Source organism: Adiantum capillus-veneris, chromosome 11, assembly GCF_014529385.1.
Source record: "Adiantum capillus-veneris isolate H3 chromosome 11, ASM1452938v2, whole genome shotgun sequence".
NCBI classification, from domain to species: Eukaryota; Viridiplantae; Streptophyta; class Polypodiopsida; order Polypodiales; family Pteridaceae; genus Adiantum; species Adiantum capillus-veneris.
The window spans coordinates 103297565-103322276 of record NC_140941.1 but is presented as its reverse complement, the minus strand read 5'-3'; the positions used below and the strand labels follow the sequence as shown (position 1 = coordinate 103322276).

Genomic DNA, 24712 nt, shown 5'->3' with positions numbered 1-24712 from the left:
TCACAAACGGGAGCGCATAACAATATAAAATATACTCGGATAAATAGAATTTATCACTTAATACTGAAGCCAAAGGATATAGAGAGAAATAAATAGAGAGAGAGAGAGAGAGAAGATCTACATAGTACTGGGGACCAGAAGATGGGCTGGTCCCCCCCCTTAAAGAGTATTCTTTATTAGGGAGAATCTTTTTACAAGCACAAGAACCGGAGAAAACCCCTCCGTTCTAAATCTCTGACTCGATGGTCGTTTCTTCCCGTAAGGGAAATCCGAGAGACAAGCTCTCAATCTTTTTTCCGTCTGTACTCGGAGTTGAGACTCCGCAGACAATTTCCGAATTCCGTTTCCAGATTGTCCAAGCGTAGGCCGAAGCCTTCTCGCTTCTCCTTCGCGATGAAGTACCTGCAAACACACACGCAAACACACGACAACAATTCGTATGGCGAATCCACAATAGGTACCTGTCGCTCTTGCGCGAGAAAAGCGACTTCCGTGCTTCGTAGTCTCGCGATCTCTCGCGTCTTCTGGCGGCAGAGTCTTCTCTTGCTGGCGCTGGCAACTTCCCTTCAGTGAGGGCATGTGGTGCTTTTATAGCTCCTTCACCACGGCACGAATAGCTGCTCGCGGAGAGATCGCGGCCGTTTTTTTTTTTTTTTTTTTTTCGGTTCTACCCGAAATAGGGAGAGAGAATTCGCTGGCTGGTTTTGTTGCTTTATTTTCTAAGTGGCTGCCCACTTATTAAGTGGACGGCCGGCATATTTTTAAAATTGGTCTGAACTTGCCCAAAAACTCAATAAAACCTTATAAGTTAAAAACAATGCTTTCACAGCACTTCCCAGGCGTCCCTGGATGCAACCACATGCACGAATGCAATGCAAACATAGATTCCTCGCGGGAAAGCGTCTGCTCTTCCCAAAAAACTCGTTAAAATATTCCGCTTTTTAAGAAAAGCTTCTCAGAACCCATCTTTATTCTTGTGCTTGCGTCTTTACGCGTATTCCTCTTTCCAGTTCGGATTTCCTCTCGACTATGGATATCCCCTTTCTGATGCACTCGTCACCCACCTTGTGACGCATCAGGAGTACCCATCACCTAGTCCTTTCCTACCGAACTTACGGTACAATCCCCTTCACGATGCTCTATGTCACCCATCCTATGACGCATCAAAGATGTCCGTTCCCGGATGGTCGGATACTCCTTCCCGATGCTCCCTGTCACCCATCCGATGTGACGCATCAGACCCGTTCTTGGTGGCCTTACAGATATTCCCGTTCACAGTGCTCCCGTCAATACTTTGAATGACGCACTAGGAATACTCTGTACTCGGATGTCTCCAGTGAGAAAAACCCTCTCACTTAAAATTCCAATAATTCATTTAGAATTAGTTTCTTGGTGTTCCAAGCGAGAAAACCCTCTCACTTATAAATCCAATAATTCATTTAGAATTATTTTTCTGTCAGATAAAGCCAATTTAGCAACACTATAGGCAACCCCCAACAGTATTTCTCTATCTGCTCTGTCAATGCCACAAATCTGTAGGAGGTCACTGAGAGTAATGCTTTACAAAACCTCCTATTGTACTCCAGCAAGCTCTTGCATGAAGCTGAAGTAAGCTGTACACGAAGCTAAATTTGGAGGACCTTAAATTTAGAGTCAAGTCTCTTATTTCAAAAGTTTTTGTGTACAAGCTTGAGAAGGATAGGTACAAGGCATTGCTAGTAGAAAAGTCAGCCTTGAACTTTGACTACTTATGGCTGAAAAGTAAGAATGTTGATGTAGACAAAGGAAGAAAGAGATTCACCAGGATTGTAGATGACATTGACATCATATCTTGGTTAGATTTTCTTTTGGACAATTTATATATAACCATCGGCGACTCTCTTTTCAAGCAAACAATTGGTATCCCTATGGGCACCAATTGTGCTGTTTTTCTTGCTAATTTCTATCTTTTTACTTATGAGTTTGATTTTATGGAGCGTCTTGTTCTTGTTAACACTTGCCCAATATTTTTGCACAAGTTATGCAATGTAAAACGCTTTGTAGATGATCTTTTTGTCCCTGACGTTCCTTCTTTTCAAGATTTTATGTACTTGAATTCGAGTTTCGTAGACGGAGGAATTTATCCCAAGGAGTTTTGTGAACTTAACTGTACTACAAACAGTGATTGTTGTGCCTTTTTATACCTTAAGATTTTTCAGACTCCCTTAGGATTAGAAGTAGATATCTATGATAAGCGTCTTGAACCAGAATATGCCAATCTAAATATCATCCGTATGCCTCACATTTCTTCAAACATTTCTCTTTTAGCTAAGTACGGTGTCATTTGCTCTCAACTATTTAGATTTTCTCGTCTTTGTTCTAATAAATCTGCTTTTGTTGTTCAATCTTGCCATCTTATTTCTTTACTAGTTGAAAAAGGATATTCATTCAAAAGAATCATGAAAAAGGTTCGTTCATTTTTGCATCTAAGTTTATTTTTAATGTTTCTTCCTTTGGAATGTTCAAGATAATTAGTAGTAAATTCAATAGAAATGGGCAGCTAAAAAGCCGACTTATTGTTTGATTTAATAACATCTTATGTTGTTGTTTTGATCTTTCGCTTCTAGTATTTTTACTATAGCTTGACAAATGCTAGCCTTTATCATGACTGAGTATGCCCATCACCTCCGGAGGGTGATAGAAACTCAGCTCGTCGGTTTTGTAGAGTACGTTCAAAGCATGAATGACCTCTTTATAAACCTACACCTACTCTTGGGCACTGACGACGTGAGTAGGGATGTCATAGCTGTTGTCCAAGCTATGCATGATAAAGGTGATAATCTTATTCTTCCTGTTTGGACAAGTAGCGAAGTTGAGATCACATATTGTCAAGTTTGGTTCTTTGCTCTTCGTAGGTTTGTAGTAGTATTCATTTTTCGATTTCGTATTTAGCTTACCTGAGGACTTAAGAATGTGTTCCTTTAGAAGTTGTTGTGTGAAGTTTGATTTCTAGGATTAAGTTTTTAAGATGTCTTATCCCTTTTTGCTTAAAGTTGAGTACTTGTTTTAAGCCAAGTAAGTTGCGTCAATTTATTTTACACGTGCCTTTTCTAAAAACATTTTTAAGTTAATGATGTTTTGTTTTATCTACTTTTGTTTCGTAGCAAACTAAGTGATTTAGTTTGTTTGTTTTTGTTTTTCTTTTCTTTTCTTGTATCCCTTGCTTTTATAGTTTTATGAGTGCTTTATTCCCTCTTATAATTCGTGAGTTTAGACTATTCTGAACTTAAGAAGGTATATATAAGCTGGTGCCAATTTGTCATGACGTCGGCTTCAAATTCATTTGACAGCCAAGCAGATGCAAACATTTGCTTGAAGTAAACCCAAGTGGCGGGTGCCTGTCCTTGCATTAACAATGTCATCCACCATGTCAGCGCATTGTCCTTTAAGAAAGTGGCAGCTTTCCTGACCTTAGAGGCCCTATGAAATTCCCTCCTGCATAAGCTGTATCAAACTGCTGGAGGAAAGTGAGAGCCTTTGTCTTATCCTCGAAGCCACTGAAGGTACTGAACTTTACAGGTGCACCACCTTCTTTGTAAGATTTTGGCTTCTCCAGTGCCCCCAAGTTGTCATAAGGAATGGTTTGCAACATGGGCACTGTAGTAGGCATGATCGGCACATCTTGGCCATTCACATTTTGCGTCAGAGGTGCGATATCTGGTTGCTATCCAGAAAAACCAGCCATGCCAAAATGACCGTGTGGCACCCCAAACTGGCTGTGGCTGCTCTGAAAACCCTGTTGCATGCCGATACTTCCATACATGGGGTTTGGCATCATGCCTTGCATACCCCCAAACACTGTTCCTGGCATGTACGGCTGACTTCGAGGTGAATAACCAGCGATACTTTGGAACACTAATCCACCCCCGAAATACCCAGGATGGACCGTGGGTGGTGGAAAAACTGGGTGCATAGCCTGGTATCCAGTTCCCTGTTCATTCAAGACAGCATGCGGGTTGTGAAAGGTGGCGGGCTGAACTGGCATAACTTGTGGAATAGGCGTTTTAGCCACTTGTTCAAGCACGGGAGGAACCTGTTTTGGAGCCCCTGACTTCGCAACATGCGAGTGTTCCCTATCCTCCTGAGCCGCATGAAGTACCTGGGCTTGAGCCTCAACAAGCTCCGTACGCGGCGTAGGTTGCCTTTTTTGCTGTTGCGCTGGTGGCGCTTGCAAGAACTCCGTAAACCTTGGATTCTGCACCAGGTGCGAAAAGACATTCACCGTGGCAACTAACCGAGTCCTGAACGCATCATCCTCAAGTTGCCTAGTCATAAAGCCGTGCACTACTGGAGGGACGTTCACATTGACAGGAGGTACAAACTGACGCGGCCGTGAGCTCTTGCCAATCTTGAAAACCATAGGGATTTCCTAGGTGTCCTTTGAAGAGGAACCCTCTTCCATAATGCCCTTCCCTTTGTCAGCCATAGTGTAATCCTGCGTTCCTGTACTCTATGTCTTTACCCAAACAACCGAGGCTCACTTCTTGAGAAAAAAGTGATTAATATCCCGGTGGTGGAACCATGAAACCGGCCCGTGGGGCGGTAGGCTTTGGCTTTCACCCGAAATTCTTTACTTTAGACACATACACAGAGCACTTTGTAAAGGAAACCTGCGACGGGAATTAACACTTAATCACACACACGACTCGGAAGCTAGAATGCTCCGAGCAGACGCAGACAACCTGTAGGCCCCAAAATTGGCACCCCTTTCGGTATTTCTTTATTCTTTGAGAGGGTAAATTACAAAGTAGAGTCCTGGAATCCTTTACCTGTATCCCTCTAGATACTACATGATTTGGCCAAATTTCGGCAGCATAACAGTCCAAAAACTTGCGCGAAACCAATTCCCCTGCTAGAACTCACTTCTACTGGCGTATACCCTCTGATTCCAGCCCAAAAACAGTAAATTCAGCTCGCTGTATTTATTGGTTTTTGCCCTGTTTTCAGCCCCAAACAGTCCCCTACCTGTCTTTGCCAGTGGGGCACGATTCCCAAGGGTTCTGGCGTCTGTATGGCTGAAAAAAGTCAATTTTCTGCGCATACACAGCGTTGAATTTGCACATGTACGGTGAGGTTATGACCCTCACCGGTGCCTGCTTTGGAGTAGCAGCTAACTACCCCTGTTCCTGCTCAAGGAGGCTCTTGCCTCAGCACAAAAGCATGAACCCACACAGCTGTACATGAGTCAAATGAAGAGCCCTCTTGTAGGGCATCACATAGCTGCACGTAGGGGAGAGAGAGCAGTGTGTAACATGCAGGGCATCACTCCTAGCACCACACTGTACATAAGAGGGAAAGAAAGCACTCCATAGCTCTTCACCTATGACAAAATGCATAATGAAGCCTCCCCTCTCTTAAATTTCACGGCCACTTCTTCTGCATGAGGCAGGTGCACAGAAATGTGCCACTTGGCACATTTACAAGCTTTTGCCCGCTTCGGGGTTGCCGCCTAAAAATCTCCCGACTGGTCGCCCAATTGACTTCGCGGCAGAGTTGTAAAGTGTATCCCTAGTCATACCAGAGGTAATGACGCAAACACATTTTGCGGCCCAAATAGCAGTTCCCTAAATTTTAGGAAATAATTCCGTTGGGCTCCCTGTGGTCTTCTGACCATCTATCCTCATTGGGACCGCATCCAAAAGTGCAATGTGGCCCAAGTGTCGGATATTTTCTGTTGGTAGTCCCACCTTGACTGTATGCCTTTATTGAGTTCACTTCTTGGTATCCACCAACGTGCTAAGTGCGACGGGGGGACTTACATGATCTTGCTCTGAGCCTAGACATCCTCTTATCATACGAATTCTAGTGCTGACCACTACCCATCTGCGGGTGAAACTACCATTCACATTGGCCATACAATGTCCGACCGTTTGCTACTTCAAAAAGAGGGTCTCAAAAATAAAACAAAACCCATTGAAAAGAAACCAACAACTAAAGTTAGCAGTTGCCACGTCCTCGTGACATAGTTAACAACTGCCACGTCCTCGTGACAGATGGAGTGTCGTCAATTGATCGACGATGCAACAAAGATGATGCTCAATTTTGCGAAGGATCCAAAATTTGCAAAATATATGAGCGAGACTTCTTTTCAGGAGGTGCACTCGCAGTGGCAGAAAACCATAACACCACCCCCAAAACCCGCTCTCAAGAAACCTTTTGCTCACAAGAAGTATACAGAGAAGGAATTAGAAGAGGTGGTTTATGCACGGATTGCTCAGCTTTTTGACACACAGAACAAAGCTAAAAAGCACGGCAAAAAGCAAAAGAAAGACATTGACTTCCCGGGATATTTGGGTCGTTAGTCGACATTTGATAAGGCAAAGAAACAGAAGAAGCGTGTTCAATTTGAAGGAGTATCCAGTTCTTCTTCTTTTGACAGGTCTTCTAGCTCTTCTGACTCGAGCGAAGAGGACCGAAAAGGCAAAAAGCGAAGCTAGAAACAACGCTTCGGAAAGGGCAAGAAATAGGCAAAGAAGTCTAAATCCCGCCCAATGAGTGACATTTCTACAGAGGACTCGTCTACAGACAGTTGAGACTCTGATGACGGCAACTTTTATGCAAACAAGAAGAATTTTTATAAAGCCAACCGATATGACTTTCTGGAAGATCAAAGCAAGAAAGTCCGAGAGTTTAAGGAAGGTGGACAGTCAATTAAATTTGACACGTCTTCGGGACATAAAGATGCTTCGAAGGCTTTGTCTTTTATACAGCAGTTTGACATCGCTTTCGCGGGAGGACGCTACTCAGAGCACTCCAAGATTTGGAGAGCTGCCTCTTATTTTAAGGGGAATGCTCGAACTTGGTGGTCCACGCTTCTTTTAAACAAGACTGCGCCAGTTAAATGGCTGAAATTTAAGAAGCTTTTGTATTTCTTCTTGGCTGACTCAAGAGTATGAACGCGATATACGAGCTGCTTGGAACCATCTTCAGATAACCAAGAGAGATACAGTGGACGCTTATTGCGAGAGATTCTGGAGCTCTTTTCTACCCGCCTCTTCATTCGAGAAGATCTCGTTCAGAGAACAGATTGAGCGGTTTACCTTTGGTCTACCTACAGAGATCCGAGATCACTGCTTGGAACAGAAGTCAGCTTCTATACAGGAGTTGATGAGTCATGCGAAACGGGGTTTTTCCATTCACTCTAGCAGTCTGACCTACCCCACCGATGAGGTCATGACACAAGAGCCGAACAGACTTCAGCGAATGAAAGTAGAAAGAGAAAGAGCAACTCAGAAAAGAAGGATGCACGACCCAAGCTTACTCCTCAGGAGAGAGCCCGCTTCATCAGGGAGGGGAAGTGCTTTGGATGCGGGGAACATGGACATATCTCCGCGAAGTGCCCTAAAAAGGCACAGAAAGAACAGAATGACAAGGACGACGAAAGGCCTGAGAGTTCGAGAGCAGCTGAGGAACGTGGAAGAAAAGGCAAGATGAAAACAGGATTGGTTCCAGATTGTGTGGGTACCGATCCCAACATCATGGACGAGAGTACAGAACTTTGCCGAGCTTGGGGCAAAGTGAAAGACCAAGAGGCCCTGATCTTCTTTGATGGAGGAGCCAAGCTTCATTTCACCGGAATTGGCGGCGCGGCTCGAGATCACTCCCTATATGATGGGACCACTTGCAGAGGCTGTTCTAGCGGCACCCGGCAGGGACGTAGCCATTACACCTGTCATTGACAAACTTCGGTTGCATTGTCAGGGGTATTTGGGGCATGAGGACTTTTCCATAATGCCTTTGGAAGGTTGTGATGTTCTGTTGGGAATTCCCTGGTACCAGAAGAACAATGCCGTGGTCGATTATCGGGCGAGGAAAGCGACATTGACTACAGAGAAGGGCAGAACCAATGTACTTGACATTAAACTGAAGGGCGAGTCTGTCCCTATTGTATCGGCTTCGGCCATTTCTAAATTAATGAAATCCAGTCTGTTTGTTTACTCGATCTTTATGAAAGAATTGAGTGATAAGGATAAGACAAATATGTCTAAACTTGATAAAGAACGCCAAGATTTTCTCCACTCTCACGCCGATTGCTTCTGAGAGGACCTACTAGGCGAGTTACCACCTGCTCGTCCTGAAGATCATACCATTGATCTGATACCTGGAAGCACACCATCGAACCAGCCACCTTACCACGTGAGCCGAGCACAGAATGAAGAGATTATGAACCAAGTGAAAGATTGTCACCAGGAGGGGTATTTTTCCTGTTGCCTTCCGTAAATAAGTACTAGATATTTTTATTTATTTTATTTTTACTTGTTTTCTCCGAAACCCTTGAAAAGGTGCAAGTGGACATTGCATGGCTAGTGTGAAACGACTGCGGCCGAATAGGTTTCTCACAGCGGGAGTCTGGGTCGTTCAGTCTGGGACTGGTCGGGCCAGTTAGCACTGAATTCTGATGAGTATGGAAGCCTGTGTGCCCAAATGAAGTCTGGGCCACTCGGAAAGTCACTTATAACTTTATAAGTCAATGGGAACTAGAGAATTAACTCAAAAGGGGCAAACTGGACACATGGCGGCTCTAGGCAGTTTTGCCACTTCCAGCATGAAGAGGGGGCGCCCAATTTGAGAGAGGAGGCTGATTTTTGAAGACAAGTGACCTACAATGTGTGTGTGAGTAGTGGGTGCAGGTCTACAACTTTAATGGAAAGCTTGCCTTCTCCTCTGTCTCATGTAGCGCGATGACTTGCTCTCGTGCATCTCTCTCTCCCCTTTGGCACATATGGTAATGCCCCACTAGTTGGGCTACTCAGATGAACATGTACAGTTCTGGGGGTTTATGCGCGTTTGCAAAGGCAAGAGCCTTCTGAACAGGAACCGGATTAGCTAATTGCTAATCCCCCACAGGTACGCACAGTTCCATCGCGAAAGATTGCGAGTTCGGAGAGTTTTCTCGCGTGAAAACTCGTCCAATTCACAGGGGAACTATCCATTGCGTGCGGGAGCCCTTGGGACACGCGTAGGCGTGTTTGCTCCGCTAAAAACGATTCTAAACAGCGAATTACAGCCTGCTGTGTTTTTCTGCAGGTTTAGGGTTTCGCACCTAAATTGCAAGGGAACCCCGGGGGAGCCTCGTGAGAGCCTTGGGATGCGTGTAGGCTTTTGGGCACCCGGCAGTAAAAAACAGGGAATTACAGCCCGCTGAATTTCTGTGACAGCTCACCAGAAAGCTTCCAGATAGCGAGGGAATCCGTCCTAGACAGGTGCTTTTGACCTAGGGGGGTTTTTGCGCCGTTATGTTGCCAAAATCAGGTCGAAAACTTGCGTTTTCAGCCCTCGCCAGGTTTGGACAGCTTTGTGAAAGCTTGTGCTAAGTGGTCGGATCGTCTACCTTAATTTGAATAAAGAAATACCGAAAGGGGCGCCAGTCTTTGGGGCCTACTGGGTGTCGGTCTCGTGTGCGCAGTGACATTCTAGTCGCTGGACGCAACTGTGTTCTCTTCCCTTCTCAGTGCTGTGTGTAAAGTTAACAGGTAATTGAAATAGTACCGCCCTCTACGTTGTACGGGCCGGTTACATGGTTCCATCGACGGGGTAGTCACTTTTTCTTCAAAAAGTGCAGCGTGGATTGTTGTGGGTGAAAGCAACACAAAGCTTGTCGATATGGCAGAGAAGAGAGACCAAGTACCTGAAGAGGGATCTTCCTCACATGGCACAGAGAAAATTCCTTCAACTCTTCAAGAAGAGGACAGGTTGTTTAGAACTCATCTGCGTTACTGCACAAAGACTACTGTCATGAATATGTTCTAGTTGATAGAGAATGCAAGAGTGGCCAGCAATCTGTCGAAGGGAGATTCCGATGGATTTAATAGCCACAAGAAAGGGTCCAAGGGCAAACAGTTTTCAGCCAAGGGAAATGTTGCAGCAAAGCCTTCTGAGCCTCCCACATGGAAGCCCTCCACTGAAGAAGGTGATACGTCCAAGAAGCAGTCTAAGTCTTCTTCGGGACGAGGACAAGGACAAAAGAGGCATTTTTCTGGCAAAACTTTTGAAGAAAGGAAAGCTCTTAGGGAGGCCAAGAAATGCTACATTTGTGAACAGGAAGGACATTTTGCAAATGAATGCCCACAGAAGAAGTCACAGGATAAGGATGACAAGTCAGACCATAAAGGGAAGAAGCCAAAGCCAAGTGCAGGACTTGTTCCAGATTTGGTTGGAGACGAGCCAAACACAGATGCCACGGAGCTGTGCAGAGCTTGGGGCAAAGTTAGAGACCAAACAGTGTCGGTTTTCTTTGATCCAGGAGCCCGTGCAAATTTCATATCACCAGAATTGGCATCAAAGTTGGGTATTCGTGCAGAGGAGATGGGTATGCCAGGGGAAGCAGGTTTGGCATGCCCAGGTCATTCAGAGCCTGTTACTCCCATTTTGGGGAAGCTTCGTCTGCACATTCAGAGCTATGTGGATGCGGAAGAATTTCATATTATGCCAGAAGTCTGGGCCACTCGGAAAGTCACTTATAACTTTATAAGTCAGTGGGAACTAGAGAATTAACTCAAAAGGGGTAAACTGGACACATGGCGGCTCCAGGCAGTTTTGCCACTTCTAGCATGAAGAGAGGGTGCCCAATTTGAGAGAGGAGGCTGATTTTTGAAGACAAGTGACCTACAGTGTGTGTGTGAGTAGTGGGTGCAGGTCTACAGCTTTAATGGAAAGCTTGCCTTCTCCTCTTTCTCATGTAGCGCGATGACTTGCTCTCGTGCATCTCTCTCTCCCCTTTGGCACATATGGTAATGCCCCACTAGTTGGGCTACTCAGATGAACATGTACAGTTCTGGGAGTTTATGCGCGTTTGCCAAGGCAAGAGCATTCTGAACAGGAACCGGATTAGCTAATTGCTAATCCCCCACAAGTATGCACAGTTCCATCGCGAAAGATTGCGAGTTCGGAGAGTTTTCTCGCGTGACAGGGGAACTGTCCATTGCGTGCGGGAGCCCTTGGGACACGCATAGGCGTGTTCGCTCTGCTAAAAACGATCCGAAACAGCGAATTATAGCCTGCTGTGTTTTTCTGCAGGTTTAGGGTTTCGCACCTAAACTGCAAGGGAACCCCGGAGGAGCCTCTTGAGAGCCTTGGGATACGTGTACAGGCTTTTGGGCACCCGTTAGTGAAAAACAGGGAATTACAGCCCGCTGAATTTCTGTGACAGCTCACCAGAAAGCTTCCAGATAGCGAGGGAATCCGTCCTAGACAAGTGCTTTTGACCTACGGGGGTTTTTGCGCCGTTATGTTGCCAAAATCATGTCGAAAACCTGCATTTTCAGCCCTCGCCAGGTTTGGACAGCTTTGTGAAAGCTTGTGCTAAGTGGTCGGATTGTCTACCTTAATTTGAATAAAGAAATACCGAAAGGGGCACCAGTCTTTGGGGCCTACAGGGTGTCGGTCTCGTGTGCGCAGTGACATTCTAGTCGCTGGACGCAACTGTGGTCTCTTCCCTTCTCAGTGCTCTGTGTAAAGTTAACAGGTAATTGAAATAGTACCGCCCTCTACATTGTACGGGCCGGTTATAAAGACCTCTTGGAAAAAGGGTCTTGTCCAGCCTTGTACTTCACCGTATTGCTCTCTAGTGTTGGATCTTGGAGAATGTGCATCGATTATAGAGCTCTCAACAAAATCACCATCAAGAACAGATTTCCGATTCCTACGATTGATGATATACTCGACAGATTACAGGGATCCTCGTGCTTTAGCAGGATTGATTTGAAGAGTGGATATCATCATATCAGAATCGCACCAGGAGACGTCTACAAGACAGCTTTTTGGACGAATTTTGGGTTATTTGAGTTTATGGGGATGCCTTTTGGCTTAACCAATGCTCCTGCTACATTTAATCGGATGATGTACATGATTTTTCGAGAGTACAGGCTATTTGTTGGCACTTTCTTTGATGATATCATTGTTTTCTCCAAGAATGAGGCAAAACATAGAGATCATCTGCTTCAGGTCTTTCAGGCATTACGAGATCACAAGTTAGTGATTAATGCAAAGAAAAGTGAATTTTTCCTACCACAGATACACTTTTTGGGACACATTGTGTCAGCAGCAGGAGTGCAAATGGATCCGGCCAAGATAGAGACTATCCGTGATTGGCCTGATTTGAAGAATGTCCATGAAGTTAGAAGCTTCTTGGGACTGTGTTCGTACTACAAGCGGTTCATTCGAAAGTTTGCAGAGGCTGCTTCCCCTTTGCATATCTTGACACAGAAAGGAGTCCCTTTCTCGTGGGGACCCACAGAGGTGACTGCCTTTCAGACTACGGGACCAGTTTTGACTCTGCCGGACTTGCAGAAGTCTTTTGAAGTATATTGTGATGCTTGTGGTCGTAGTCTGGGTGCGGTCTTAATGCAAGAAGGCCATGTCATTGCTTGCGAGAGACGACTGTTCTCAAGGCCGGAAATGACAACACAGATTGATGAGAGAGAGCTTTTGGCGGTTATCCATGCTCTTACTCAGTGGCGACATTACCTACTCGGAGCGGATTTTACTGTCTTTACAGACCATCGGAGTTTGCGCTACTTCTTGTCACTGAAGCAACTATCGGAAAAGCAGATGCGGTGGGCAAACATCTTGTCACAGTTTCACTTCCAGATTGTCCATGTAGTGGCAGATCCTTTGTCTCGGAAGCCATTGGTTCTCGCTATTTCTGCGATACATCATAGGAGCTTCGAGGATATGGTCGACCAGTATGCCACAGATACAGATTTTGCAGACGTTTTCACACGGATTCGGGATGGGAAGACAGTAGCAGGATATTCCATTCGGGATGGCTACTTGATAAAAAAAACCATGTTTTGCATTACACAGCCGTTGAGGGAAAAGGTTATGACTGAATGCCACTGTCCACCTTTTACGGGTCACCGCGGCATTGCTACCACCATGAAAGGGGTAGAGAGATACTTCTTTTGGCCGAGACTCAAGAAGGATGTGGAAGAGTTTGTGCGCAGTTGCTTGGTATGCCAGAAGGTCAAGTTTGACAGGCATAAAGCACAGGGATTGTTACAGCCTTTACCCATACCCACCCGCCCCTGGGAAAGTATTGCAATGGATTTCATTTTTGATCTCCCGAGAACATAGAGTGGTCACGATGATATCTGGACTGCTATTGACAGATTTAGCAAACAGACTCATTTCATTCCAGTGAAGAAAACAATCAAGCCGGATCACTTAGCGAGACTGTTTGTGGCCCAGATCTTCAGATTACATGGCATGCTTGAGACGATTGTCTCCGACAGGGACTTCAGATTTACGAGTTTGTTTTGGAAGGCAGTTTGGGAGAACATTGGGACGCGGTTGCAGTTCTCGTCATCGTTCCACCACAGACTGATGGGCAATCTGAGATTGCCAATTCAGTGGTTTTAGATTTATTGAAGTCTTATATCTCGGATCAGAAGACTCAATGGGAAAAGTACTTACCTTTGGTGGAATTTTCCTACAATAACACTATACACTCTTCGACGGGGAAGGCGTCATTTGAGATTGTTGAAGGTGCTGCGAAGGTTCTACCCTTTCTAAGCACAAAAGATAAGATTTTTGAAGCGGATGAGTATACGTGCGACTTACACATGGCTTTTGCCAAGGTCTGCGAGGCTTTGCAGAAATCTCAAGAACGACAAAAAAAGGCAGCGGATCGCCATTGTCGCGATTTGAAATTGAAGGAGGATGATTAGGTGCTCTTACGTTTTGAGAAGGCACGCCTGAGAAAAAAAAAGGGAAAGGAGAGGCTTTTTCCAAAGCTTAGTATGCGATACTACGGACCTTTCCAGATCTCTGAAAAGATAAATGATGTCTCCTTCTGACTGAAACTGCCTGACACTTGGAGGATTCACAATGCATTTCATGTGTCTCTTGAAACCTTTCAAAGGTGATGTGCTTGATGATGGGGAGCCTGATGAGCAACCCCTAGTGGAAGAAAACGAGGAGATCCTTGTTCCTGAACAGATTTTGGCACATAAGGATACGAAGAATAAAGATAAAGTCCGAAGGCGGTTCTTGGTTAAGTTCAAGAACTATCCTGCATTGGATCCGAAGTGGATGGAGGAGGAGGACCTAGCAGATACTCTTCAAATTGTGAAACTTTACCTCGAGGCTTTTGGTTTAGCATAGTCTACTCCAAATGGAACCCAGAATTCAGCTTGGCCGGAGGCCGGAGATCTGGTGCAGTGGGATGCACAAGAGGGGAGTCACTCCGCTCCTTTGTCAACAGATGCCTCGATTTTGATACTAGAGTCATTGATGTCTCTTTGAGCTTCATGGATACTGACAGCTGACAGTATTTTGCTGTATGACTTTATGAAATGGAATTTCTGAATATGATACCGATTTGTTCTTGACTTCTTTTTAAGTGCAGGAACTGATAGACGAAATGACTGTAGCATTTTGGTCTACTTGATCTCAAATAGACATGGTTGCAATAGGGGTTAGTCAATCGGGTATCGATGAGGTCCCGACTGGATCTAGATGCGATTGCTAGCTACATTGCCAATAAATCATGGTCTAAGATCCGAATGAATGTTGAATGTCCTGTGACGTCTTGTGATGTCCTGTGATGTCGTGTGATGTGACTGTCGATTGGTACATGTGCTAGATGTGTGTTCCTAGTGCGTAGGTACTAACAGTCACTGTCTGCTAAGACGGTTTATGGCCTCTATCTGTATTGCAGGCGTAATCAAGGGCGATTACAATGCTTTCAAGAGGGGGGTATGTCACAAAGTGATGACGTGGTTGCTCGATTATTAGGGTTTTGATGACTAGGGCTGAAACCCTAACCCTAATGTCCAGAACCCTGATCTGTAGAAACCCTAATTTCTGCCAGAAACCCTAACCCTAATTTCTGCCAAACCCTAACTGCTGCTGAAACCCTAACCTAACCCTAACCCTAAAGTCTGTACAACTGCTGACGTGGCAGCCGCGCGATTCGCGGCAAGATTTCCGGCAGCAGGGCAGTTTTTGCGCCAGCTTTTGGTCTTGCTTTTTGGCTACGCTGGAGTTTTATTGAAATTGCTTTAGAAGGCTAAAGTTGACTTGCTTTATTTCTTTTAAAGTATAAGTGACAGAGAAAGAAAGAGCTCCTGCTTTATTTTAAAAAGAGGGCTTTTGATTTTTAGCTTTTGGGGCTCTGCTTTTGGCAACCCTTGTAAGTTGTAACTCTTTATGAGTGAAGTTGGTCTCCCACTTCTCAGAGCATCTGGACGTAGAGTCTGAGAGTGAGACCCAACCACTCTTGTACTTTGAACTGAGATTAATACAAAAAGAAATACCGAAAGGTGCGCCAGTCTTTGGGGCCAATATCTCTAGGCACGGAACTCCGTTGGGCCAGTGTAAATCTATTGTGAACTGTGAACTGTTTTGAAGTGGTTATTTGGTGCTATCGTGGTCGATTCTTGACTTGGAGTGTCCAAGTTTGTTACAGTAATTCTCGAGAAGCATAGGATCTCCCGACTTGAAGATAGGCACAATGACCTACTCCAAGTCTCTGGAAAACCCTCATACATGGCTCTATTAAACATCATAGCAAGAGGCTCTACAAGCATATCTCTGGCATGGATGAAGTGCTTTGCTTCCAGACCATCATGATTATGTGCTCTTCGTGTCTTCATCCTGTCAATGGCTTTCCTTACCCTCTCAGCAATAAAGAAAGTACATGTTTCTGGGCATGCCTCTGGAGGGTCAGGCAAAGGTGGCTGCCTTGATGCTGTATAGAGAGATGCAGCATATTCCCCCCATGTCTTTGTGGCATAGTCACATGGGGACGGGTCTCGGGGACGTGGCGGGTCTCGAGGACGGGGACGTGGCAAAACAGGGGACGGGGGACGCGACAGGGGACGTGCTTTAAAAAACACTAATTCTTTGCAAATTTAATACTGAGACAATAGTGAACACTTAGAGCACAAGATTGCAAAGAAAAGTGGTTTTTGCATTCATATTACATAACACCAAAATATAACAAAGGGCGTGTGGCGTGTGCGACACAGTACAAGTCTTCAAGGAAGTGGCCTTGAGCCTTGAGGCTTGGGTATGATAGTAGATACTATGAGGCTATGACCCTTGAGGCTTGGAAGTGGGTGCTCTTAAGTATCAAGAGCTCCCCCCAAAATGGGGGTTTGAACTTTGAATTTGAAATTTGAAAGGCCCCCCAAAAGTGGGATTTTGAAATTTGAAATTCCCCTCAAAAGGGTGCTTTTGAATTTGAACCCCCCCCCCCCCCCCCCCCCCCCCCCCCCCCAAAAAAAGTGGGCGCTTAAAATTTTTTGAAATTTGAATGGCTGCAGCCCCGCCCCCTGCCCGCGTCCCGCGACCCGTCCCCTGTGAGGGACGTCCCCACGTCCCAAAAAGAAGTCCCCGTCTGTGTCCCAGCGTCCCCCGTCCCGTCCCCGCATAAAAGGGCCGCGTCTCCCCGTCCCCTGTTTCTATGCTTTGTGGAAGTGATGGTTGGCGGTGGAGAGTGCTCATAGAAAAGCCTCCATGCCTCACTAGAGTCCTGACTCATAAACAGCTGATACAGATCACGCTCTAACTTAGATAGGTAAGCCCAAGATGATTCGTGGCTGTGTGTAGTAGTATCCGTGAGCACCTCTCTCTGTAATCTGATCCTCCTCTCTCTACACTTCTCATCATACCAACTGTTTTGAGGAGATCGTCTGCGTGTAGCTTGGCTGTTGGGATATGCCTCCGATACTGCATCATGTGTTAGGTGCAGCGGAGTGAATGTTTGCGCTTTGCTCAAGATGAGTGCTCCGAACTGTGCTCAAGGTTCCTTTTTGTTCTTATGGAAGGTAGAGCCTTCCGTTCTTAATGAGAAAGTGCAATGGACACAAACAAAGTGAATGGACATTGTGCGTGAAAGTGTATGAGACTGAGAGATAGAGAGTGAAGAGAATACGACACCAGAGACGTTGTAAAACCCTCCTCCGAAGGCCCCACTCTCTATGGCAAGAGCGGTCTACTTATGATTGCACAAATCTCTACAATGCTTGGACTTGCCGACGATGTCGACGACGACGAGATGGGCTGAAATCTGGAAACTCTAAGGGCTGAAATCTGCAATCTTTTATCTGCTGTCCAAAAACGCTATGGATTGAAATTTGCTACAAATCCAAAAACGCTGGTTTTGGGGCTGATTCTGCTGATCTTTGTCGCTGAAATTCTGCAGGTCTTTAGGGCTGAAAACTGATGTTCTTTAGGGCTGAAACTGTTGGGTCTTTTAGGGCTGAATCTGCAGGTTCTTTATTGCTGAAAAATGCTGCTATAGATGGCTGAAAACGCTAACTGCATCTGCTACTGCTGGCGTTAGTGGATGAAAATACTAGGCTTGTGGTCTGCTTGCGGTGATGCCTTGGGTCAAAAACGCTAGGCCTGGGATCTGATGGCGATGGCTACTTGATGAAAAAACGCCAATGTCTGGAGTCTACTGGCGATGATGTCCAAAAACACTAGGCTTGCTTGTTGGAGAAAACGAAACAGTTTCGCCAAATAGTCGGGCTTAACTGTCTTCTTTATCGGAATGAAGTGAGCTTGCTTGCTAAATCTGTCAATGATAGTCCAAAAGCCATCGTGCCCATTTTGAGTCTTTTGGAGATCAAAGATGAAATCCATAGCAATGCCTTCCTAGGGGCGGGTGTCCAAGGTAAGTGTAGGCATCTGTATACTCCAGGGTCTCCTGACTGTATGTGAATGTAGGTGCTGACCTCATGATCCACTGTGGGGTGGTATTAAACACCATAACCTTGGTTTTACCAAGGTTGACAGACAAACCACGTTCGTGGGCAAACCTATGCAAAGCATCCAAGTGACGTTGCATCCCCTCCGGAGAGTTGGCGATCAACACAATATCATTAGCATATAACATAGTGGAATCCATGTCCTGCCAGCTGTGCACCTCTATCACGATCGCTCTCAATGTATTCAGAAACCTCATCCACATGCATACCAAATAGAGTAGGAAAGAGCGGGCACCCCTGCTTCACCCCAATAGTGGAGTGAACCAGTGTAGATAGACCCTTTGAGGTGTGTACATGCCCCACTACTGGCCTGTATAATACCATGATCCCCCAAATGAGCTCTGTGGGTACTCCCATCTCCTGTAGTCTGCACATCAATCTAGCTTTGGGTACTGTGTCAAATGCTTTGCGGAAGTCCACAAAGCTACAATAGATCCGTCCCCCATGTGATCTGCCCTCCTCAATGATGGCTCTGAGTGTCAAGATGGTCAAGAGTAGAAAAGCCTCTCCTGAACCCTGCCTGCTCGGCTGCGCGTATCCTCTCCCTCTTTGCCCATCTACTGAGCTACTGCTCAAGAATGGATGCGTACAACCGTGTCAATGTGTGTCCAATCATGATAGTGCGATAATTCCCAGGCTCCATAGGGTCTCCTGACTTGAAGATAGGTACAATAGTAGATAGGCTCCAAGTATTAGGCAAGCCTTCACACATGGCACGGTTAAACATAACTGCTAGAAGCTCTGCTAGTAATCTCTGGCATGCATGAAATGCTCAGCCACTAAGCCACTTGGGTGATAAAAAGGTTATACCATTTTCGTCTTATGTGAGAGAGAGAAATGAAATGTTAAATGAAATGAAATGTTATATTAACGTCTTCAAAAGGCCATAATGACGTATGAGACCCGAAAGTTACAAAGTGGTGGATCTGATACAAAGTCAGAGTAACAAAATAACCTAACAACAGTACAAAACAAAGATATATACTATGGGGTCCTAAGTTGATCGATGTGAACCAAGCAAAAGACTAAGCAAAAAATGGGCGGCTTGTTGGGATAGCTGAATCACAAGAGATCTAGCATCGGTTGTTGGCGAATCTCATCAATTTCCTCCATGGTTAGTAGTCTGACCGGGCGTCGTGCATGCATGGCCAGTGTGCTCCGAATTTTCTGTCGTAGCCTCTGTCGATGTTGTGTAGTTCTTCGCAGTCATGGGCGCCTGGATTTTCCCAGTTCAATCGCTCGGTCAATCAGTGTGCCTCTGGTGTGAGACGAGGGGGAGCTCTGCTGTGGGAGTGGCTCTTGCGGCTGTCTTGTGTCTGCTCTAAAGAAGTCTGTGATCCGTCTTTGAGACTAGCTAGCCTCGCCATTCATCAGGCTATCTCTGTGTCTGCGCAGCTCGAGCAAGAACAAACCCAGACATCTCTGATCTTCGTATCCCATGACTCTTGAGAGTGGTCCAAAACCTTCTCTAAACAAGCAATGGAAACGGCCTCGTATCTCGTAGTAGACGGGGCAGCGGCATGTATAGTGTAGCTCTATCTCAGGTTCCATGTTACACAAGGGGCATGTCCTGTTCTCTGCTGGTACTCCGCTGTATCTTCCAGTCTCAATCCGCAACTGGTGAGAAGATGTGCGTGACTGGCCAATAGCACATCGTATCCCATGAGACAAGTGGGTATCCATGTATCTGGGTCTCGCCACAAAACCATCTTCCGTAAGCTGGAGAAGGTGGTCTTTGTAAAAAGCCATCTTCGTGCCCAATTCCTGTGCTGGTTGTATCCATGTCCTTCTGGTGTCTAGCTGGGTCAGGTCTTGGCGTATGAGCTTGGTGATCTCTGACTGTGTAAGGGTGAGAGATGGTGCATCCAATGAGTAATGGAATGGTGGCAGCCGGTCTATGCTGAACCCATGTGCCTGAAACCATGATGTCATCTCCCCATACCAGCATGTTGTATCTCCTTGTATGGCTAACTGTCGAGAGGATTCAAGTGCTATGCGAGCATATCTGTCTCTAGGAAGTTCCCATGTGCGGTTTATGAAGGAGACGGATCTGGTGAGCGCCTCCACCACAAGTGGGGGGGCCGCTAGCTTTGCTCGGATAATGGCCCGTGGTACTGATGCCTTGGCTCTAATGAGCCGCGAGATCATAGAGACGAGAGGTTTCTCCATTTTCCCCCATCCGTCTGAGCGACCTGTCCTCCCGTGGTGATCGAGTGAAGGTCCCCATATCTCGGTTCCATAGAGCAATGTTGAAGCCACCAAGGTGTCAAAGAGCCAGAGCTTCGTCCGGGGCTCTTGAAACTGAACCTGCGAACACATCCTCTCCAATCTACCCAATGCTGCGTGGGCTCTAGTAAGTCTGGTTTTTGCTGCTCTGCTGAGTGAGAATGTAGGTCCGCTAAAAACCACTCCAAGGTAAGTGTAAGTGTCCGTGTACTCCACAATCTCCTGGCCGTATGTGAGTGTAGGTGCTGACCTCTTGATCCACTGTGGGGTGGTATTAAACACCATAACCTTGGTTTTACCCAGGTTGACAGACAAACCACTTTCGTAGGCAAACGTATGCAGAGCATCCAATTGACGTTGCATTCCCTCTGGGGATTCGGAGATCAACACTATGTCATCAGCATATAACAAAAGTGGAATCCATGTCCCTGCTAACTGAGCACCTTTATCCCCATCGCTGTCAATGTAGTCAGAAATCTCATCCACATACATACCGAAAAGAGTGGGAGAGAGCGGGCAGCCCTGCTTCACCCCAATAGTGGAGTGAACCGGTGTAGAAAGTCCCTCCGGGGTGCGTACATGCCCTACTACTGATCTGTACAATGCCATGATCCCCCAAATGAGTTTTGTGGGTACTCCCATTTCTTGTAATCTGCGCATCAATCTAGCTCTGGGTACCGTGTCGAAAGCTTTGCGGAAGTCCACAAAGCTACAATAGATCCGTCTCCCATGAGATCTGCCTTCCTCGATGATGGCCCTGAGTGTTAGGATATGGTCAAGAGTAGAGAAGCCTCTCCTGAATCGTGCCTGCCCAGTTGCACGTATTCCTTCCCTCTCTGCCCATCTACTCAGCTGTTGCTCAAGAATGGATGCATACAACCGTGCCAGTGTGTGCCCAATCATAATAGTGCGATAATTTCCAGGCTCCATGGGGTCTCCTGATTTGAAGATAGGTACGATTGTAGATAGGCTCCAAGTGTCCGGTAGGCCCTCACACATGGCACGGTTAAACATAACTGCTAGAAGCTCTGCTAGTAGGTCTTTGGCATGCATGAAATGCTCAGCTACTAGGCCCTCGTGATCATATGCTCTCCCAGTCTTCATCCTGTCAATGGATTTCTTCACCATCTCAGCAGTGAAAAAGACACATGTATGTGGGCATGGGTCGGGGGGGTTGGGGAGGGGCGGCTGTTCAGGTACCGTGTACAAAGATGATGCGTACTGACCCCAGGTCTCTATGGAGGAAATAGCAGGGGGGGGGGGGGCCCTGCTCATGAAAGAGCCGCCACGCCTCACGCAAGTCTTGACTCAAGAATAGCTGATATAGATCTTGCTCGAGTCTAGCCAAAAAAGCCCTCTTCTTCCGTCGCACCAAGCGTCGGAAGTCCATCTGTGACTGTCTGTGAGTGACGTCCCCCAACAGCACTTCCCTCTGAAGTCTGGCTCTAGTCTGGCGGCACTCCTCATCGTACCAGCTGTTCTGAGGCATGCTCCCAAATCGGCGGCTCTGCTCAGGCTGGGTGTGTGGGTATGCTTCAGCTGCTGCCTCATGTGATGTATGTGTCAGTATAGTAGTTAGCTCCTCCAGAGGTCGCCCCGGGTCCTCAGTGCTTAGGCGTCTGTAGATTCCGTCCATGTATACAGAGTCCGTCTCCCTTGTGAATGTGTAGCGAGTAGGGGCTGCTACTCGTGGCCTGTGTGCTGCACTGAAATGGAAGGAGATGTTCATTGACACTAGAGCATGATCCACCGCCACCCCGACCGGTCTGGGCCCAACTGTGAGATCCTCGATACTAGAGATGAGATTCGGTTGTGCCATGACATAGTCCACCATGCTGGCTCCATGTCTGTGTGGGAAGCATGTAAAACCTCCCTCAGTAGGAAATCTCTGTAGGCCGTTCAAGATGGCTAATCCATGTGCAGTGCCCATGTCTATCAGGTGTCGCCCATACTCAGTATATTCCATATCGTGTGATAGTCTGGAAAGGCCCGTCTCTGCCACATCTATCTCTCTTAGCATCTCCTCTGAAGTATCATAAAACACTGCCTGGTGATGGGCAGTCCTAGCATTGAAGTCCCCGAGGATGATAATATCACCGTCCCTAGAGAACTCCCATATGTCATCATCCAAAATAGAGAAAGGGGACTGTCCTCTGGGTGGTGCATAAACTGATGTACTCGGGGGAAAGTAACAAATAGCTAGGTAGAGATATCTGCCTGTCTCTGCTTTCAGTCTCACCCACATGTACCTAGCCTGCTCGTCCCTGCGGGCTATATGTATCAGTGGCTGCAGATCCTCTCTAAATAACACTGCCACTCCTCCCAAGCCCCGCCCTCTGTGCTCTGAGCGTGTCTCCTGTCTGTAGGTTGTCTCCCACCTATATCCATTGATGTGAGGCATGGATTGCCCAGGGGCCTGGTGTGTCTCAGAGTAGAAGATGATGTCTCTTCCAATAAAGCTATCCTCAAAAGCACCCACATCAAGACGCATAGATCCATTGCAGTTCCAGGCAGCTACTTTGAGTGTCGTCCCATAAGTCTCGCACCGTCATGTGGAGCGTCGCTCAAGTATTACCACTTTTCCATCTCGGTAAAAAGCGATCTTGCCTTTTGCTCTTGCCGCTCTAATCTCTGGCATTACTTCCTGCATATGAGCGATCTGCGAGAGGGTGAGATCGTCCCCAAGAAAGATGCCAGTCTCTTTAAGAGTTGGTCTTTTCTTCAAGAATGACTTCTTTGCTTCCATGGAGGGAAAACGGAGGATGAGTGCTCTTTCTTTTGAGGTTTCTCCACTACCTCCATTTTTCTTTATGTTGCCCACTCTCCATGCCCTTGTGTGTGTCGGCTCATGAATCCCCATCAAGGCTGTGAGTTCTTTTACTTCTTCGTCCACATTGCCTTTGTCTTTAAGACCGCAAATTCTCACATGCAAAGCGCGCACCCTTCTCCTCTGCTCCTCCTCTAGTGTCTGGTTAATGATGTTGTTGGGTGTGGGCGTGGGCGTTATCTCCTTGTCTTTTCCTTTCTTGGCCACCTTGATCCATTTCTCGGCTTCGTCCGCCTTCTGTTGGGTTTTGGTAAGAACGTCCACCCAAGAAGTCGTCATTTCTTTGTGCTGTTCCTCTCCCTCTTTGATGGCCCGTACTTGTTCCTTGATCGTGTTGATTTCTTCAATTACTGAGGGTTGCAGTTCGCCCTCTTCCAGTGTGTTTCTTGATCGGGCTTCGGGGAGTTCTTTCTTGAGTGACGTGATCTCTTCCTCTTGGGTCGTCACTCGGTCTTCCAGCGTGCTTATCTTGCTCTCTTGGATCAGCACACGTCCTTCGAGAATGTTTATTGTGCCCCAGAGATTGCGGTTCATCTTGGTGATGGTCTCCGTCATTTCCTCTTTGCATTTTCGAATGGCATCCTCTAGGGGGTCGGCTTTTTCGTTCGTCTTCCTCATGCTTGATCGCCGTCCGCAAGGGGGTTAGATGCGCGTGTGCACCCACCCTAGTAGCGGACGCGACAGCTGGGCGTGCGGGGGAGTCGTCCGCAAGGGAGTCGCTAGATGCACGTGTGCACCCCCACTAGCGATGGTCTCGGCGAGTGGTGGAGCGCGAGGCGGTACGGTCCGGGGGGAAAGCGATAGCTATAGGTTGGAGAGAGAGAGAGAGAGAGAGAGAGAGAGGGGGGGGGGGGGGGGGGGGGGGGGGGGGTTATGGTAGATAGAGTGGGGGGAAGGGGGGCGGGCTATAATTATTATTATTAAAAAAAAAAAAAAAACACTTCCTACGCGTAGAGGATAGAGAAAAACCGGGGGGAGGTAGGGGAGGGAGACATACTACGCTTAGGAGAGGGGGGGAGACTTACTACGCGTAGGAAAGGGGGGGGCTAGGGCAACGGGCGCGGTGGGGGGGGGGGGGGGGTGTGCACAGCATGGTGCCACGGGGGTGCAGCACGCGAGCAGGGCAAGGCAGCGGGGGGGCAGGGTGGTGGGCGCGCGAGGGCAGGGGCGCGCTAGTGCAGCTCAGGCAGAGGCGGGCGCGTGGGTGCAGGGGCGCGCGCGCGAGCAGCACAGCAGCAGCAGCAGTTTCCAGGGCACACGCGCGAGCAGCACAGCAGCAGCAGCGCGAGGGGCAGGCGAGCAGCAGAGCAGAGAGAGAGAGAGAGAGAGAGAGAGAGAGAGAGAGAGAGAGAGAGAGATTGATTTCAGTTGTGTTGATTCAACCAATATACAGGGTGGCAGATACAGCAGAAGTGTGAAACTGTACAATTGATGCTTGAAGGAGTGCTAAAGAGAATTACGAAGCTTGAAAGAGAGAGCTTGCTGGTCGTTGGAGCAAGTCGTACAGATACTGGTGTTCATGCCTGGGATCAGGCAAGTGGAAGAACTTTTATTCAAGTATTAGATGATTCTTCCAAACTTCTGTTTCTTTTTTTTCGTGTTCGTGTGTGTGTGTGTGTGTGTGTGTTGCTCCTTGATTTGTGGTTTCAGTTCAGGTCAGTTGAAAGACAAGAATGAGTTCCACATGGTCTGACCAATGTTTGATCTATATATTCGTCTAGCACTAAGGCAATTCAAGGTTAGTTTTCAGACAATAATGAGTGGCATGTGTAATTGCATGTGTGTGTGTGTGTAGCTACTTTATACAGCTGAGTAGTTCTGTGTTCTTCCCCTTGTACATTACCCTTTCGGTGGGTTTTCCTCGCTTTGAGGCTTCCCACTAGTACATTAATCAAATAGATTC

General features: G+C 46.8%; 1 protein-coding gene across 2 annotated transcripts in view; it reads left to right on the top strand.

Moving 5' to 3' along the window:
• The window catches only part of LOC147447757 (Pseudouridine synthase family protein), a 94975-nt gene that overhangs the window by 67865 nt on the left and 2398 nt on the right, over positions 1-24712 (top strand). For both annotated transcript variants that reach the window (XM_086523469.1, XM_086523470.1), the window contains exon 2: positions 24203-24342. In XM_086523469.1, coding sequence (XP_086379595.1) covers positions 24203-24342 — 140 coding nt within the window. The remainder of the gene's footprint in view (positions 1-24202; positions 24343-24712) is intronic.